This window comes from Oncorhynchus mykiss, chromosome 4 (assembly GCF_013265735.2).
Source record: "Oncorhynchus mykiss isolate Arlee chromosome 4, USDA_OmykA_1.1, whole genome shotgun sequence".
Taxonomy (NCBI): domain Eukaryota; kingdom Metazoa; phylum Chordata; class Actinopteri; order Salmoniformes; family Salmonidae; genus Oncorhynchus; species Oncorhynchus mykiss.
In genome coordinates, this window is record NC_048568.1 from 16,361,235 (window position 1) to 16,377,639 (window position 16,405).

Sequence of the window (16,405 nt, forward strand, 5' to 3'; positions counted from 1 at the left end):
GTTGATCATATGCAAATATGATTTTTATTAATTAGCTACTGTAGCAACAGTTTCCCTTGCGATTTCACATTACAATGATCATATGTTTACCATTTCTAGAGATTGGGGCAGAATCTTCTTTAGCTTCTACTCAGGACTAAGGTAGTAGCTATATATTCCACTCCACTGGTCAACTCAAAAGAGAATAGGATTCTCTCTCTCTACTGTTAATTGCTCTGTGGTGATTTATTGGGAGTAAAATAATCGTGTTGATGATGTGCTATTAAACACTGTTCACGGAGCCAGCATTTAGTTATTGAGAGAGATTATGCCTAGTGAGAAATAGTAATAACACTTACTGGATTTTAAACCAAATGCATTAAAGACATTAGGGGGATGTTCTATTGAGTGAACCAGTGGATTCTTGATATTCTAGTCCCATCCCTTCCTGACCCATCTTCCAAGTCACTCTCTCCTCGCGTCCTGTGTGATTTGCCTCACACCGTACCCTGAACCTTAAGCAATACGACATGTACTGTATGTATAATATTATAGCAAAACTGACTGATTTATATATATTTTAAGACCTGCAGCAGTTGCTTTCTTTTAAATAGGGGTTGTAGTCATGCTTGTGCTCCCTGCATGACCTTCCCTCTCTCTACACTTAGGTTATGGTAAACAAACATACAGTACAGGATATGTACCATGTATTTTTCTTATATGTTTTATATGGGCATACTGTATATGGTGGAAACATATATGCCCATATATGCTTATATATGTATCCACACATATACTGTAAGTGGCAGCACAATTAAGTAGTACCCACAAAACACCAGTCTCAACGTCAACAGTGAAGAGGCGACTCTGGGATGCTGGCCTTCTAGGCAGAGTTCCTCTGTCCAGTGTCTTTGTTCTTTTACCCATCTTAAACTTTTCTTTTCATTGGCCAGTCTGAGATATGGCTTTTTCTTTGCAACTCTGCCTAGAAGGTCAGCATCCCGGAGTCGTCTCTTCACTGTTGACGTTGAGACTGGTGTTTTGCGGGTACTATTTAATGAAGCTGCCAATTGAGGACTTGTGAGGTGTCTTTTCCAGCTACAATAGTCATTTACAACATTAACAATATCTACATTGTAATTCTGATCAATTTGATGTTATTGTAATGGACAAAAAATGTGACCCCAAACTTTTGAACGGTAGTGTATGTCTCATACAGTATATGTTGAAATATACAAGAATTGGCCCTTTTCATATATGTGACATATATTTCTGCCTTATATTCACATACAGTACCAGTCAAAAGTTTGGACACCTACTCATTCCTGGGTTTTTCTTTATATTTACTATTTTCTACATTGTAGAATAATAGTGACAACATCAAAACTATGAAATAACACATATGAAATCATGTATTAACCAAAAAGGGTTAAACAAATCAAAATCTATATTATATTTGAGATTCTTCAAAGTAGCCACCCTTTGCCTTGGTGAGAGCTTTGCACACTCTTGGCATTCTCTCAACCAGCTTCATGAGGTAGTCATCTGGAAGGCATTTCAATTAACAGGTGTGCCTTGTTAAAACTTAATTTGCGTAATTTCTTTCCTTAATCCGTTTGAGCCAATCAGTTGTGTTGTTACAAGGTAGGTCTGGTATACAGAAGATAGCCCTATTTGATAAAAGACCAAGTCCGTATTATGACAAGAACAGCTCAAATAAGCAAAGAGAAATGACATATATGTTTGACACATAGTATTGAAGTGTCTATGACATTAATGTCCCTAATATGTCACAATACATGTTAACATATATGTTTCAGGTCATTATTTCAGTGGTACTAGGTAATAAAAACGACACAAAACACAAACCTAATGTAATCCTATACATTACAATTTGTCTCTCATCGCTTCTCAATTCAGCCATTTTACTGTTGTAAGCCGTTCCCGCTCATCGCTTTGTTGCATCCGGGAAGCGCTTCATGACAGCATCTGTGGGGGGGGGGGGGGGGGGGGGGGGACAAATGGAAGATAAAGAGAACATAGAACAGTTATGGGTTGTTTAATAAGAAATCCTTGGCCATTAATGCCCTATTTACAATGATTGACTTGTAAATTCAATTAAGGGATACTTCACTTGTAGCCAGTCAGATGGTTCCTTACCCTGAAAGCAGTCTATGGGCCAGTAGGAACTGTAATCCATAATTCAAAGTTGTTTAAATAGTCACTATTAACTTGAGGGGATTTAGCCACAAACATGTAATTTAGTCAAATGTGTGTTTTTTTGTTAGCCAACTGACTATTTGGTGTAAAAAAGTTAACTATCCTTTTAACATCTTTTAACATCTTCACTTATATTAAGTAGAAATTGACCCCAACCTGTTATGGGGTATTAATTTTTAAAGGGATACTGACAGATTTCGAGATTTAGGTCTTTTTTTTTTACTTACCCAGAGATTAACTCATGAATACCAATATAATCTCTGCATGCAGTTTGGAGATTATTGAAGTTAGCATGCCATGAGTGATGTCATAGTCTTTTAAAAATACCATGACTATACCCGCACACTGTCAAATGCTCATTTGATGAACAAAAAAACTGCTCGGCAGTTATTGCAGTACCTTTTTCACTTTTTCTCCCAGTCTTCTCCCCTTTCAGCTTTGCCACCTAGAATTTTTTCAAATGAAATAAGTGTGTCATAAATAATTCTCCAAAGTCATAATGACACAGCCAGATATTCAAATGTGAGTTAGTTCTGAAGATAATGTTGTTGTTTTTTCACCTTTATTTAACCAGGTAGGCCAGTTGAGAACAAACTCTCATTGACAACTGCGACTTGGCCAAGATAAAGCAAAACAGCGCGACACAAACAACAACACAGAGTTACTGTCACAATCGCGCACTCGGACCAACGTGCAGCGTGATCTGGGTTCCACATCTTTATTTCGTGAAACACACAAAAACAATAAAGAAATACGAAATGTGACGACAATGGAGTGCTAACATACAACTAACCATAAACAATATCCCACAAAACACAGGTTGAAACAAGCTACCTAAATATGATCCCCAATTAGAGACAACGATTACCAGCTGCCTCTAATTGGGAATCACACAAAATCACCAACATAGAAAAACGAAACTAGAACCCCACATAGAAAATATAAACTCGCCTAACCCCAAGTCACGCCCTGACCTACTCATCCATAGAAAATAAGGGCTCTATGGTCAGGATGTGAAATTTACACATGGAATAAACTAACGTACAGTCAATAACACAATAGAAAAGTCTATATAGTCTATATATACAGTGTGTGCAAATGAAGTAAGATTAGGGAATGACTCTGGCCTATCTGTACTACAGATAATACATACAGTGCCTTGCGAAAGTATTCAGCCCCCTTGAACTTTGCGACCTTTTGCCACATTTCAGGCTTCAAACATAAAGATATAAAACTTTATTTTTTTGTGAAGAATCAACAACAAGTGAGACACAATCATGAAGTGGAACAACATTTATTGGATATTTCAAACTTTTTTAACAAATCAAAAACTGAAAAATTGGGCGTGCAAAATTATTCAGCCCCCTTAAGTTAATACTTTGGAGCGCCACCTTTTGCTGCGATTACAGCTGTAAGTCGCTTGGGGTATGTCTCTATCAGTTTTGCACATCGAGAGACTGACATTTTTTCCCTTTCCTCCTTGCAAAACAGCTCGAGCTCAGTGAGGTTGGATGGAGAGCATTTGTGAACAGCAGTTTTCAGTTCTTTCCACAGATTCTCGATTGGATTCAGGTCTGGACTTTGACTTGGCCATTCTAACACCTGGATATGTTTATTTTTGAACCATTCCATTGTAGATTTTGCTTTATGTTTTGGATCATTGTCTTGTTGGAAGACAAATCTCCGTCCCAGTCTCAGGTCTTTTGCAGACTCCATCATTCTTCCAGAATGGTCCTGTATTTGGCTCCATCCATCTTCCCATCAATTTGAACCATCTTCCCTGTCCCTGCTGAAGAAAAGCAGGCCCAAACCATGATGCTGCCACCACCATGTTTGACAGTGGGGATGGTGTGTTCAGCTGTGTTGCTTTTACGCCAAACATAACGTTTTGCATTGTTGCCAAAAAGTTCCATTTTGGTTTCATCTGACCAGAGCACCTTCTTCCACATGTTTGGTGTGTCTCCCAGGTGGCTTGTGGCAAACTTTAAACAACACTTTTTATGGCTATCTTTAAGAAATGTCTTTCTTCTTGCCACTCTTCCATAAAGGCCAGATTTGTGCAATATACGACTGATTGTTGTCCTATGGACAGAGTATCCCACCTCAGCTGTAGATCTCTGCAGTTCATCCAGAGTGATCATGGGCCTCTTGACTGCATCTCTGATCAGTCTTCTCCTTGTATGAGCTGAAAGTTTAGAGGGACGGCCAGGTCTTGGTAGATTTGCAGTTGTCTGATACTCCTTCCATTTCAATATTATCGCTTGCACAGTGCTCCTTGGGATGTTTAAAGCTTGGGAAATCTTTTTGTATCCAAATCCGGCTTTAAACTTCTTCACACCAGTATCTCGGACCTGCCTGGTGTGTTCCTTGTTCTTCATGATGCTCTCTGCGCTTTTAACGGACCTCTGAGACTATCACAGTGCAGGTGCATTTATACGGAGACTTGATTACACACAGGTGGATTGTATTTATCATCATTAGTCATTTAGGTCAACATTGGATCATTCAGAGATCCTCACTGAACTTCTGGAGAGAGTTTGCTGCACTGAAAGTAAAGGGGCTGAATAATTTTCACGTCCAATTTTTCAGTTTTTGATTTGTTAAAAAAGTTTGAAATATCCAATAAATGTCGTTCCACTTCATGATTGTGTCTCACTTGTTGTTGATTCTTCACAAAAAAATACAGTTTTATATCTTTATGTTTGAAGCCTGAAATGTGGCAAAAGGTCGCAAAGTTCAAGGGGGCCGAATACTTTCGCAAGGCACTGTACATAGACATACTGTACCACAGCCATTGTCGCATAGAATTGGAATGAGTAAAATGGACATTCCCATCTGAAACAGTGTTGGTTTGGGTGAACCTAGCCTCTTTCTAGTAGCCTCTTTTCACAGGCAATGTATCTCCGACACAACGCCTGTTATCCGTATATGAGCAGAATGTCGGCCCAGTTCCACCTAGTTCCATCCTGTCCCACTACCCGCAACTGGACTTCCTCTCACTACCATATTTGGTGGTGAGAAAACATTCTAAACTGATGCTTCAGCTTTATAGATCCTGTGATGTGTCTGGATTCGCCCTACCACATAAACCACATAAGTGACACAAGTGACCACATAAAGTGCAGTTGGAAAGTATTCAGACCTCTTGACTTTTTCCACATTTTGTTACGTTACAGTCTTATTCTAAAATTCATTAAATAAAAAAACACCCCATAATGACAAAGCGAAAACAGGTTTTAGACATTTTTGCACATTTATTAAAATGAGCAATCGGGGGAGAAATCCTTGACCATTAATGCCTGACCCAGTGGTCTGGGAGGTGACCAAGAACCCGATGGTCACTCTGACAGAGCTCCAGAGTTCCTCTGTGGAGATGGGAGAACTTTCCAGAAGGACAACCATTTTGGCAGCACTCTACTAATCAGGCCTTTGTGGTAGTGGCCAGACGGAAGCCTCTCCTCAGTAAAAGGAACATGACAGCCCGCTTGGAGTTTCCCAAAAGGCACCTAAAGGACTCTCAGACCATGAGAAACAAGATTCTCTGGTCTGATAAAACCAAGATTGAACTCTTTGGCCTGAATGCCAAGCTTCACATCTGGAGGAAACCTGGCACCATCCCTATGGATGACAGCATCATGCTGTGTGGATGTTTTTCAGTGGCAGGGACTGGGAGACTAGTCAGGATCGAGGGAAATATGAACGTAGCAAAGTGCAGAGAGATTCTTGATGAAAACCTGCTCCAGAGCACTCAGGACCTCAGGCTGGGACGAAGGTTAATCTTCCAACGACCCTAAGCACACAGCCAAAACTATGCAGGAGTGGCTTTGGAACAAGTCTCTGAATGTCCTTGAATGGCCCAGCCAGAGCCCGGACTTGAACCCAGATCGAACATCTCTGGAGTGACCTGAAAATAGCTGTGCAGCGACGCTCCCCATCCAACCTGACAGAGCTTGAGAGGATCTGCAGAGAAGAATGGGAGAAACTCCCCAAATACAGGTGTGCCATACCCAAGAAGACTTGAGGCTGTAATCGCTGCCAAAAGTGCATCAACAAAGTACTAAGTAAAGGGTCTGAATACTTATGTAAATGTCATATTTCTGTTTTTTTTATGTGCAAAATAACTGTTTTTGCTTTGTCATTTTGGGGTATTGTGTGTAGATTGATGAGGAGGAAAAACTTTGTCATCCATTTTAGAATAAGGCTATAACGTAACAAAATGTGAAAAAAGTCAAGGGGTCTGAATACTTTCCGAATGCACTGTATCTGTTTAAGAGAACAAAGAAAAATATACAGGAAGAGAAACGGTTAGTTGTCACTTCTTCGAGTGTTGTTGAGGGGAGGGGGGACACAAACCACTGTGCTCCCCCGCCCCCTGCTGGTGGCAAAAGGAATTAACAATACCCAAAGGAAATCCTTATAAGCGTGGATTTCAACGATATACAGTCATGGATTAAAACAACAACATCTAAACCATGTTTAATAAATACAATGTGATTCCATAACCTTGTGGGCAGCCACAACTATAGTGTACAAAAATTAACATTCATTCTTAGATAGGTTTTTGTGTGTTTTTAAAACTTATACATCACAAATCATAAACCTACAATTGTCTACGCCATCCCAATCTAATCTCAAAATGATTTGGCAAGTATCATATACAGTAGATACAAGAAACAACGAAGTAATAATATGTTTGCTTAACACTAAATGCAATTAGAAAATAATTTATTCCTACATGTAAAAAACTCAAACGTTTCAATAAATGCATTTAACAAGGCTTATATATGTTATTAAAATATAAGATCATATATTTTAAAATGGGTTTTAAATATATGATGAAATATTTAAAAAAATAATATGTCATGTTCTTTGATATGCAGTGCCAGTCAAAAGTTTGGAGACACCTACTCATTCAAGGGTTTTTCTTTCATTTTACTATGGTAACAGCTCTCCTTCCTGAGGTAATTGCGATGTTAATGCGTTCATCTCATTAGTTAAGAGTATCCAAGGTTCCAGCATTTAGCCACATTTTCCTTATTTGGCAACCGGTGTTGCGCTTTGGATTTATGCTGTGGATTCTCTGTTTTTCTCCCTAAGGACCAAACAATAAACCTGTGTCATATTTGATTCGATTAAAAACATTAAAAACATCTCTTTATAATGGGGAAATGATTCTACTTTCTTCATCCATCACAGTAGTTTTTAAGGTCATTTGTATCATTGAAATTCACAGTCCATTTTTCCCAGTGGACTACTATAGACTTTCTGATCAGAATTCCCCAGGAGAGTGAGCCTTTCTCATGTCAGCACAGCCGCACGCATTCCCTGCATCCCTGTAGTCTCCACAGGGCTGGATAAATCCCATTGGGGTTGAAAGGGTCTGCTTTGAAATTCCCTTAATATTCTCTGTAATGGATATATTAAATCTACAGTAGGGGGAAGAGAGACCCATCACATTGTGTATTTATACAAGGAGAATATATACATTGGGTACCTTGAGATAGTCTTTGTCCTCTCACTCTCATACATGTCCTATCTCTGATTCTCTGTGTTCTTATCCCATGTCAGAAGATTCTCAGACTGAGGAGAGTGCCCCGGACAAGAAGACGTCTGGTAAGATGACTGATGGAGAAAGTTCTGTCCATCATAAAGGGAAACTCCACTCAAAAACAGTCTTCTGGTATTTGTTTCATTAGTCCACTGTTGATACAGTCCCAAAATGTCAGCAGTTTTCAAGATATTGGCCACAGCCTCATGCTTCTTCTTCCTGTTAGCAAACACATGCAAAAATAACAAATCCTTAATTTATTCCTTATTTTTCCTCATTGTACCTTACAGGTCAAACATTCTTGCAGTGTGTTTTTATTGGTGGAAAGAGTGCCCACTATCCTTTGCTACCTTCCACCCCTGGTGTGACCCCTGTGTCGATGAGCCCAGCCATGCAGTCCATGATGATGCAGCAGGTGCAGCAGCAGAAAGCCCGATCAGTGGGACAGTAGACGAGCTCCTCACCCCTATGCTGCTCCCTCATCTCAGTCTGCACTTCAACCTTAACCAGCAGGTGGCGCTGCTTGTATTTACTGCTGGCCCACTGGCTTCTTATTAGAAAACGGATGACAATCAGGAACTAAAGGGGAAGGATGGATGGACAGTACAGTATTATTTATTTTTCTATGACCGGTCGAGCTCCCGTGAGTTTCTAAGCCCCTAATTTCATTTCCTTTAGTTGTGGCTTTGCTGCTTTTTCAACACTCTTAGAAAAACGGTTACAAAAGGGATCTTTGGCCGTCCCAATAGGAGAACCCTTTTTGGTTCCAGGTAAAACCGTTTTTGGTTCCAAGTAGAAACATTTTGGGTTCCATGTAGGACCCTCTGCGGACAGTGTTCTACATGGAACCCAAAAGGGTTATACTTGGAACCAAAATGGTTCTACCAACAAGGGTTCTTCAAAGGGTTATTCTATGGGGACAGCCGAATAACCCTTTTAGGTTCTAGATTACACTATTTTTTGTAAGAGTGTAGCGCTCAGTGTTGAATTCTTTGTGATCTATGTTTTCCTGTATTTCTCTGTGTTCTGATATATTTATTATGAAAGGAGTGTAGGTTATGGATACATCACCTTCAGCAGCAAATGGAATTGATCATTTCTGTACATTTCAACCAAATGCAATGTACACATGCATATCATTTGTATTTTAGCTGAAGTTCAATGTACTGTATATAATGCACATCTTGATGTTACATCTTGTCATTTACGTTTGTCGAATGGTTACGTCACACCATTATTTTTGTTACATCACAACATTCATCAAGTTAATGATTTCAATACTTGTGTGTACATTGATTTTTGGGCCATACATCTATGGCACTCGGATATAAATGGAGTTAGGAGTTTCATTTCATGTTTTGATTCTATTTTGTTGAAGGAAACTCACTGAAAATGCTGTGCAATAACAAATGAACAATGTTACTCACTTTGGCCGAACATGTCCATGTTTGTAGGTTTCTGTTGATGTGTGTCATACCCTGCTGATATTGCACTCTGTGCCTGACCTGTGTCAGAAAATCCTAAACCATATTTTGAGACACTATTGTAGAAGTTGCGCATCAAATCCAGAGTACAAACGATACTGCAAATAAACAATGACCCACTGGGCAAAAACAGGTTGAATGAACGTTGTTTCCACGTAATTTCAACCCCCCAAAAAATCTATGTGATGATTGTGGAATCGACGTGGGAAACTGATTCGATTAAGTCCTCAACGTAAGGGCATTTCATATTCTTTTCACCCAACTTTTAACCTAAGTCTAATGACATGGTGACATTTGTCGTTGATTTCAAGTTGAATTCACGTTAGTTGACAATTCAACCAAATGTAAATCAAAACTAGACGTTGAACTGACGTCTGTGCCCAGTGGGGAAGATCTTCAGAAAAAATATATTTTTTAATTGTGTGGCTTTGTGCATCATAGTTTGGTCAAGAAAGAGGATAGATATTTGTTTTTGCCTAAAAATGGCCCTAATATATATTTTAGATTCAGACATAATATCATTAGTTAATGAAATAAAGTTAAAATGTAGTCCCCCTTACAAAGATGACCAGGAGTCTTCACCTACAGTAAACGTGTCCACTCATTGTCAGACGTTATAAAATATGGTTCACAGGCATGCTAACACCTACTGTATATATCTGCCCAGATCTACATACACACATGAACATGGCCTTATCACTCATCACTTACACTGTGATGTTGTTTTATGTATTGTATGTTTAATGTATTGCTTCCATGTAAATAACTGCATCCGCTTGTATTTTGCTGCTTGGCATGTCGGTAAAGGATTGTGGGATATTGAGTATGGTAGAATTACTCATGGGAGCTCCCGTTGTTAACCAGAAGAACCTCTTTCTGGCTCTCTCTCACTCTCGCTCTCGCTCTCTCTTCCTCTGAGGAAGTGTGTGTAATGAGAATGCAACACTAGAGGAGGTCAAGTCAATGACTGTCCACACGTTTTTTTTTAATGACCAACAATGATTATCGTGAGATGGCGTTATGATGCTATCCTGTGATATATAGGTGTGGGTGACTTCATCATCCTGTCATGTTCCTATCATGGCGCTTGCTTCTATGCGCAGCAGCCCGACTGCTGAAATACAGTGCCCTCCATAATTATTGGGACAGTGAAGCATTTGTTTCTTATTTTGGCTCTGTACTACCACAAGTTTGGATTTTAAATCCAACAGTGACAATGAGGTTAAAGTGCTGACTGAGAGCTTTATTTTGAGGGTATTTTCATCCATATCGGTTGAACCGTTTAAAGATTACAGCACTTTTGTGCATAGTCCCCCCCCCCCAATTTAGGGGACCAAAAGTATTGGGACAAAGTAGTACAAATGTAAGTATTTTGTCCTATATTCATAGCACGCAAAGACTACATCAAACTTGTGACTCTACAAACTTGTTGGATGCATTTGCTGTTTGTTTGGTTGTGGTTGTGCAGTCCCTTTTATTGTAAATAAGAATAGAATACATCACTTATACATCAATGTAAATGGTACCATATGATTACGGATACTTTTTTTAATGAATCGTGAAATTGTGAGTGAGTTACAGACAAAGAATTACAAACACAAGAATATTATACCCCCAAGACATGCTAACCTCTCACCATTACCATAACAGTGGAGGTTACAATTTGTGTGCGTCTGTAACTTTCTCACTCATCATTATTCACGATTCATTCAGGATTATCCGTAATATGGCAGCATCCACACATTCACAATAAAAGTGACTCCAAAATGACACAATACATTATTTACCATGAATTTCTATTGGGTACAAAATAATCTGAAATTAAAAGCAAATGCATCCAACAAATGTGTAGAGTTACAAACTTCATGTAGTCACTGCGTGCTGTGAATATGGGACCAGATAATTAACTACTTGCAAGTATTTGCTTTACTGTCTCATAACGGAGGGCACTGCATTTTCAAGTAGGTGTACCTTTTTCTGATAATGGTGTTGCTGAGCTGAGTCCAGCATTTAACTGGGCTCAGCTCAGTACGAGACTTGATGTCAGGAGTCCATGTTTCAAAACCATGTGAAAGAAAATATTGGATCTGAGCTTAGATGTCCTCGCTACAACAGAAGGGACGATAAGTACAGTTGACGTCGGAAGTTTACATACACTTAGGTTGGAGTCATTAAAACTTGTTTTTCAACCACTCCAAAAATGTCTTGTTAAAAAACTATAGTTTTGGCAAGTCGGTTAGGACATCTACGTTGTGCATGACACAAGTAAGTTTTCCAACAATTGTTTACAGACAGATTATTTCACTTAGAATTCACTGAATCACAATTCCAGTGGGTCAGAAGTTAAGATACACTAAGTTGACTGCCTTTAAACAGCATGGAAAATTCCAGAAAATTATGTCATGGCTTTAGAAGCTTCTGATAGGCAAATTGACATCATTTGAGTCAATTGTAGGTATACCTGTGGATGTATTTCAAGGCCTACCTTCAAACTCAGTGCCTCTTTGCTTGACATCATGGGAAAATCAAAAGACCTCAGAAAAACAATTGTAGACCTCCACAAGTCTGGTTCATCCTTGGGAGCAATTTCCAAATGCCTGAAAGTACCACGTTCATCTGTACAAACTATAGTACGCAAGTATAAACACCATGGGACCACGCAGCCGTCATACCGCTCAGGAAGGAGACGCGTTCTGTCTCCTAGAGATGAACGTACTTTGGTGTGAAAAGTGCAAATCAATCCCAGAACAACAGCAGAGAAAGTTGTGAAGATGCTGGAGGAAACAGGTACAAAAGTATCTATATCCACAATAAAACGAGTCCTATATCGACATAACCTGAAAGGCCGCTCAGCAAGGAAAAAGCCAGTGCTCCAAAACTGCCGTAAAAAAGCCAGACTACGCTTTGCAACTGCACATGGGGACAAAGACCGTACTTTTTGGAGAAATGTCCTCTGGTCTGATGAAACAAAAATAGAACTGTTTGGCTAAAATGACCATCGTTATGTTTGGAGGAAAAAGGGGGATGCTTGCAAGCCGAAGAACACCATCCCAACCGTGAAGCACGGGGGTGGCAGCATCATGTTGTGCTTTGCTGTAGGAGGGACTGATGCACTTCACAAAATAGATGGCATCATGAGGAAGGAAAATTATGTGGATATATTGAAGCAACATCTCAAGACATCAGTCAGGAGGTTAAAGCTTGATTGCAAATGGGTCTTCCAAATGGACAATGACCCCAAGCATACTTCCAAAGTTGTGGCAAAATGGCGTAAGGACAACAAAGTCAAGGTATTGGAGTGGCCATCACAAAGCCCTGACCTCAATCCCATAGACAGTTTGTGGGCAGAACTGAAAAAGCATGTGCGAGCAAGGAGGCCTACAAACCTGACTCAGTTCCACTAGCTCTGTCAGGAGGAATGGGAAAAATTTACCCAACTTATTGTGGGAAGCTTGTGGAAGGCTACCCGAAACGTTTGACCCAAGTTAAACAATTTAAAGGCCAGGCTACCAAATACTAATTGAGTGTATGTAAACTTCTGACCCACTGGGAATGTGATGAAAGAAACAAAAGGTGAAATAAATAATGATTTCTACTATTATTCTGACATTTCACATTCTTAAAATATAGTGGTGATTGTAACTGACCTAAAACAGGGAATTTTAACTAGGATTAAATGTCAGGAATTGTGAAAAACTGAGGTGAAATGTATTTGGCTAAACTTCCAACTTCAACTGTATAGACAATACATGGTGACTTGAGAGCCCATACTGTGAATCCCTGAGCGTAAAGGCTGAGCAATGACTTTGTTTTGACTGTAGCTGTCTCAGCCTGCTGTATGGTATCTATCTACTATCTATCCATACATTTTGCAGTGGTACAGTAAACTGTCTTTTTCCAAGGACACGTGCATCCACAGTCAGCAACAACAGCTCGACAAAGTGTTGAGAAGTAGGCCAGAGAATAAAAGAAACTTGACTTTGAAGTTCCAGAGCTCCATTTCCTGTTCCACCAGAGGAAATGCTGCTGTGTGCTGTGTGTTGTTTTCTGTGGATCTGACTAATGGCTGGGGGCAGAGTCCCCCCACCATGAGATACACTCATCAACGATAAACATCAACAACAACAGCAGTGAATAATATTTTTTCATAATTATAACTATGTCTTACCTTTCTATTCTTGTATTTTTTTGTCAGGGAAACTTGTTTACTGGTGGTGGAAAGTACTTGTTGGTTAACTGCTCTTCATTATGAGCTTGGTCATATCATCATACCTTTCCCAGTCACTAGGTATAACAAAGCAACGACAAAGACAACCATACCGTATGAGGTTTTAATACCTTAAGTTTACTTGATTTACAACAGTGCTGCTGGCACATTTCAGTGAATTTATTCACTTGTGGAATGTCTTGACAGAGTACAGACCTCAGATATACATGATTCATAAGCACTGAGTATGTGCCAATTATGTGAGCTGTAACAATGTCATTTCCAAAACATTATTCAGAATTGAAATATGTTTTGGGTTGTTTTGTTCTTTAAGACGATTCAGTTTTGTTAATTGCCTGTATTATGCATGACTGTTATTTGAACAAAGACAACACATTTTGCAGTTGTTGTCCCTTGTTTTCAGCGACACTCTGGTGCACTACTGTAGGACTTGAAATATTAGCTATTAACAGACCTGTCAGACATCAGTTGAGATACATGTAATGGGTGGATATAGATTGCACTGCTATGAGATGTGAACGCTCTGTTGATTTCCTGACATGCACGGAGGAAAACAAACTCTACACCTTATGTAACAGCAACAATATTAGATATGTTCCCAAATACTAATTTCAATGTATTTTCTTGCCAAATATACACAAGGGACATTTTTTATTTTGGGCTATTCCTTTTTTATAGCCCTTTACCCTGGGTTACCTTGTCAGTGCTCTATTCCTACTTTGTGAGACTATTGCTCAACTTTCTCCCTGCTCTGCTGTAGCTCTGTCCTGCAATTAATCACAACAGGATGTCACTGATATGTTTAATGATACTGTTCTTATGTTGTAGTTTTCGTTTTTGAACAGTTTTAATGAAGTCCAAACTCTTATTTAAACAACAGCACATTATTTATTTTAAATCCCCCCCAAAATATATTTTCAAAGTATGTTGTACATGGAGCATAAACCAACTGGTAATACAGTACTTATATAGCTTTGCAGTATTTATATGACTTCTTATTTTTTCATTTCTTTGTTTTGTTTTCAGAACAATGTTCACTTGGCGTCTTTTTTTGTCAACCTTGTTAAGTTTTTAGTATACAGTACTTTGAGCAAAACGTGGCTCTGGACAATGCAATGTAAGCATTACGAATTGAGTAAACAAACATGTTAACATTTAAAGGTCTTTGTGTTTTGTTTTGGTATGGGCTAACTTCATATTATAGATATAGATGTCTTTAATATCTTCTAGTCATGGAAGGGATAGTTCGGGATTTTGGCAATGAGGCCCCTTTTATCTACTTCCCCAGAGTCAGATGAACTCATGAATACATTTTTTGTGTATCTGTGTTCAGTTTGAAGGAAGCTGCTAACTAGCGTTAGCACTGTTACTAACTAGCGTTAGCACAGTTTCTAACTAGCGTTAGCACTGTTACTAACTAGCGTTAGCACAGTTTCTAACTAGCGTTTAGCAAATCTTCAGTAATCTGTCCTTAAACTGTTGTATTCTGCACAGCACATTGTCATGCCACCCAACCACAAAGTTATCTGAACCTTGGGCACAACAGTGACTATAAAGGCAGTTGTTTAGGCCCAATCCTCTTATGTCCATCTTCCCCTGTGTAACAGCAGTCCTTATAGACAGGGAATAAAACAGCAACAATAATACTGTTTCTGCAACAGAGGGGTAATCCTACCTGACATTTGTATTGCTTTTTATTTTACCCCAGTTATGAAGCAGGCAACCTTATGTGCTGCTGTAGAGTGCTTCCATCAATTGCCGCTGTGTTTTTATGACACTTTACCAGCTAGAGAGCCTTTAAGACTCCCAGGACGGTGTATATTCCATTCCCAGGCCTGAGAGGGGAACTACAAATAAGACAGAGTACTTGAGGTGTGTTTGCCTAAATATCATGCAGTGCAGAGAAGTGCTGTTCTTAACATTGAGTCAGTTCCACAGATACTGTATGAGTGGAGGCTACTGTATGCCAAAGGACCTTTGTGGCACTGTATAATTTGATTATTGGGTCCGTCCTTTCTATTTTCTCTCAAGGCTCCTCCCAAACTGGCCCAACAAGAGGAGTCAGTCAGCCCAGCCCACGCCTGGGCCATTCATAAATCTAATGGAATCGAATCAGCTCAGGACAGGGCAGGGAACAAAAATAGAATCCAGTGAGTCAATCTCTCTCTTACATTGGTTTCCTGCTAAAACCATGTTATTTTAATGCATGTTTTCTGTCCCCTAAAAGCAGGGCACTATTTACTGTAAATGCTTAATTCTCCATGGTTCTTCAGCTGCGAAATAAATCAAATCCAAGCAGAGGAGAGATGTTGGTCCTGAGGTCCCTATGTTCCCTGGGCTACAGTAACAGGGTACCACAAAGCGAGAGAGCCACGCTAGGCCTCATCATCAGCTGATGAGCCAGGAGATCTGGGTCAGCCAGAGCACTAAATTAGTACAATGTTCCTCATGCTCGGCAATGCCATCTCTTGCAATAAATAATACAAGGGACTTTTTTTTTAAAAACAACCGCTTGTTGTTTTAGGTTTAGAGCTACCGTGGAGTTTTGGGTGAAAACAGAGTGAAATCAAGGATGCTGTGGGGGTTGTTAGAATTCCTGATATAACCACTGTGCAGACAGATACATTAAAGAGAATATTGCTCCTTGCCACGTAGTCAGAGCGGGTGAGTCTCATGCGTGTGATGGTGAGTAAGAGACCTGAGGTAAAGAGGTGTGATTCATCTCTGCCTATTTGGCCACAGCATCCTCCACAAAACAACTCCCTCCAGCATCAACAGCCTAAACACGCAGGCGGCAGGCAGGCAGCTCACAGAGGCCACCTCAGGCCAGGATTAGACCTCCAATCTCCATAAGAGACTTTCTGGGAGTGAACCAGGGCAAGGTAAGGCAATATGGAAGCTGTTGGTTCTACCTCTGGCTCCTCACACTCTCAGCAGAGTGACACA

At 39.7% G+C, this 16,405-nt stretch overlaps 1 protein-coding gene and 1 long non-coding RNA gene across 16 annotated transcripts in view; both read left to right on the top strand.

The window, feature by feature from the left end:
• Nucleotides 1-9,096, top strand: part of trdn (triadin) — a 48,715-nt gene extending 39,619 nt beyond the window's left edge. For 13 of the 15 annotated variants that reach the window (XM_021600373.2, XM_021600381.2, XM_021600386.2 and 10 more), the window contains 2 exons: nucleotides 7,768-7,812; nucleotides 8,038-9,096. In XM_021600373.2, the coding sequence (XP_021456048.2) occupies nucleotides 7,768-7,812; nucleotides 8,038-8,198 (206 nt within the window). In that variant the 3' untranslated portion in view covers nucleotides 8,199-9,096. Of the gene's footprint in view, nucleotides 1-99; nucleotides 142-7,767; nucleotides 7,813-8,037 lie in introns of all 15 variants that reach the window. The other 2 variants (XM_021600388.2, XM_021600374.2) reach the window with 2 other exon arrangements.
• Nucleotides 9,097-12,583: 3,487 nt separating this feature from the next.
• Nucleotides 12,584-14,619, top strand: LOC110522194. The gene is made up of 2 exons (XR_002473265.2): nucleotides 12,584-12,625; nucleotides 12,933-14,619. It is a non-coding gene; the product is annotated as an uncharacterized LOC110522194 (long non-coding RNA).
• The last annotated feature ends 1,786 nt before the right edge of the window (nucleotides 14,620-16,405 follow it).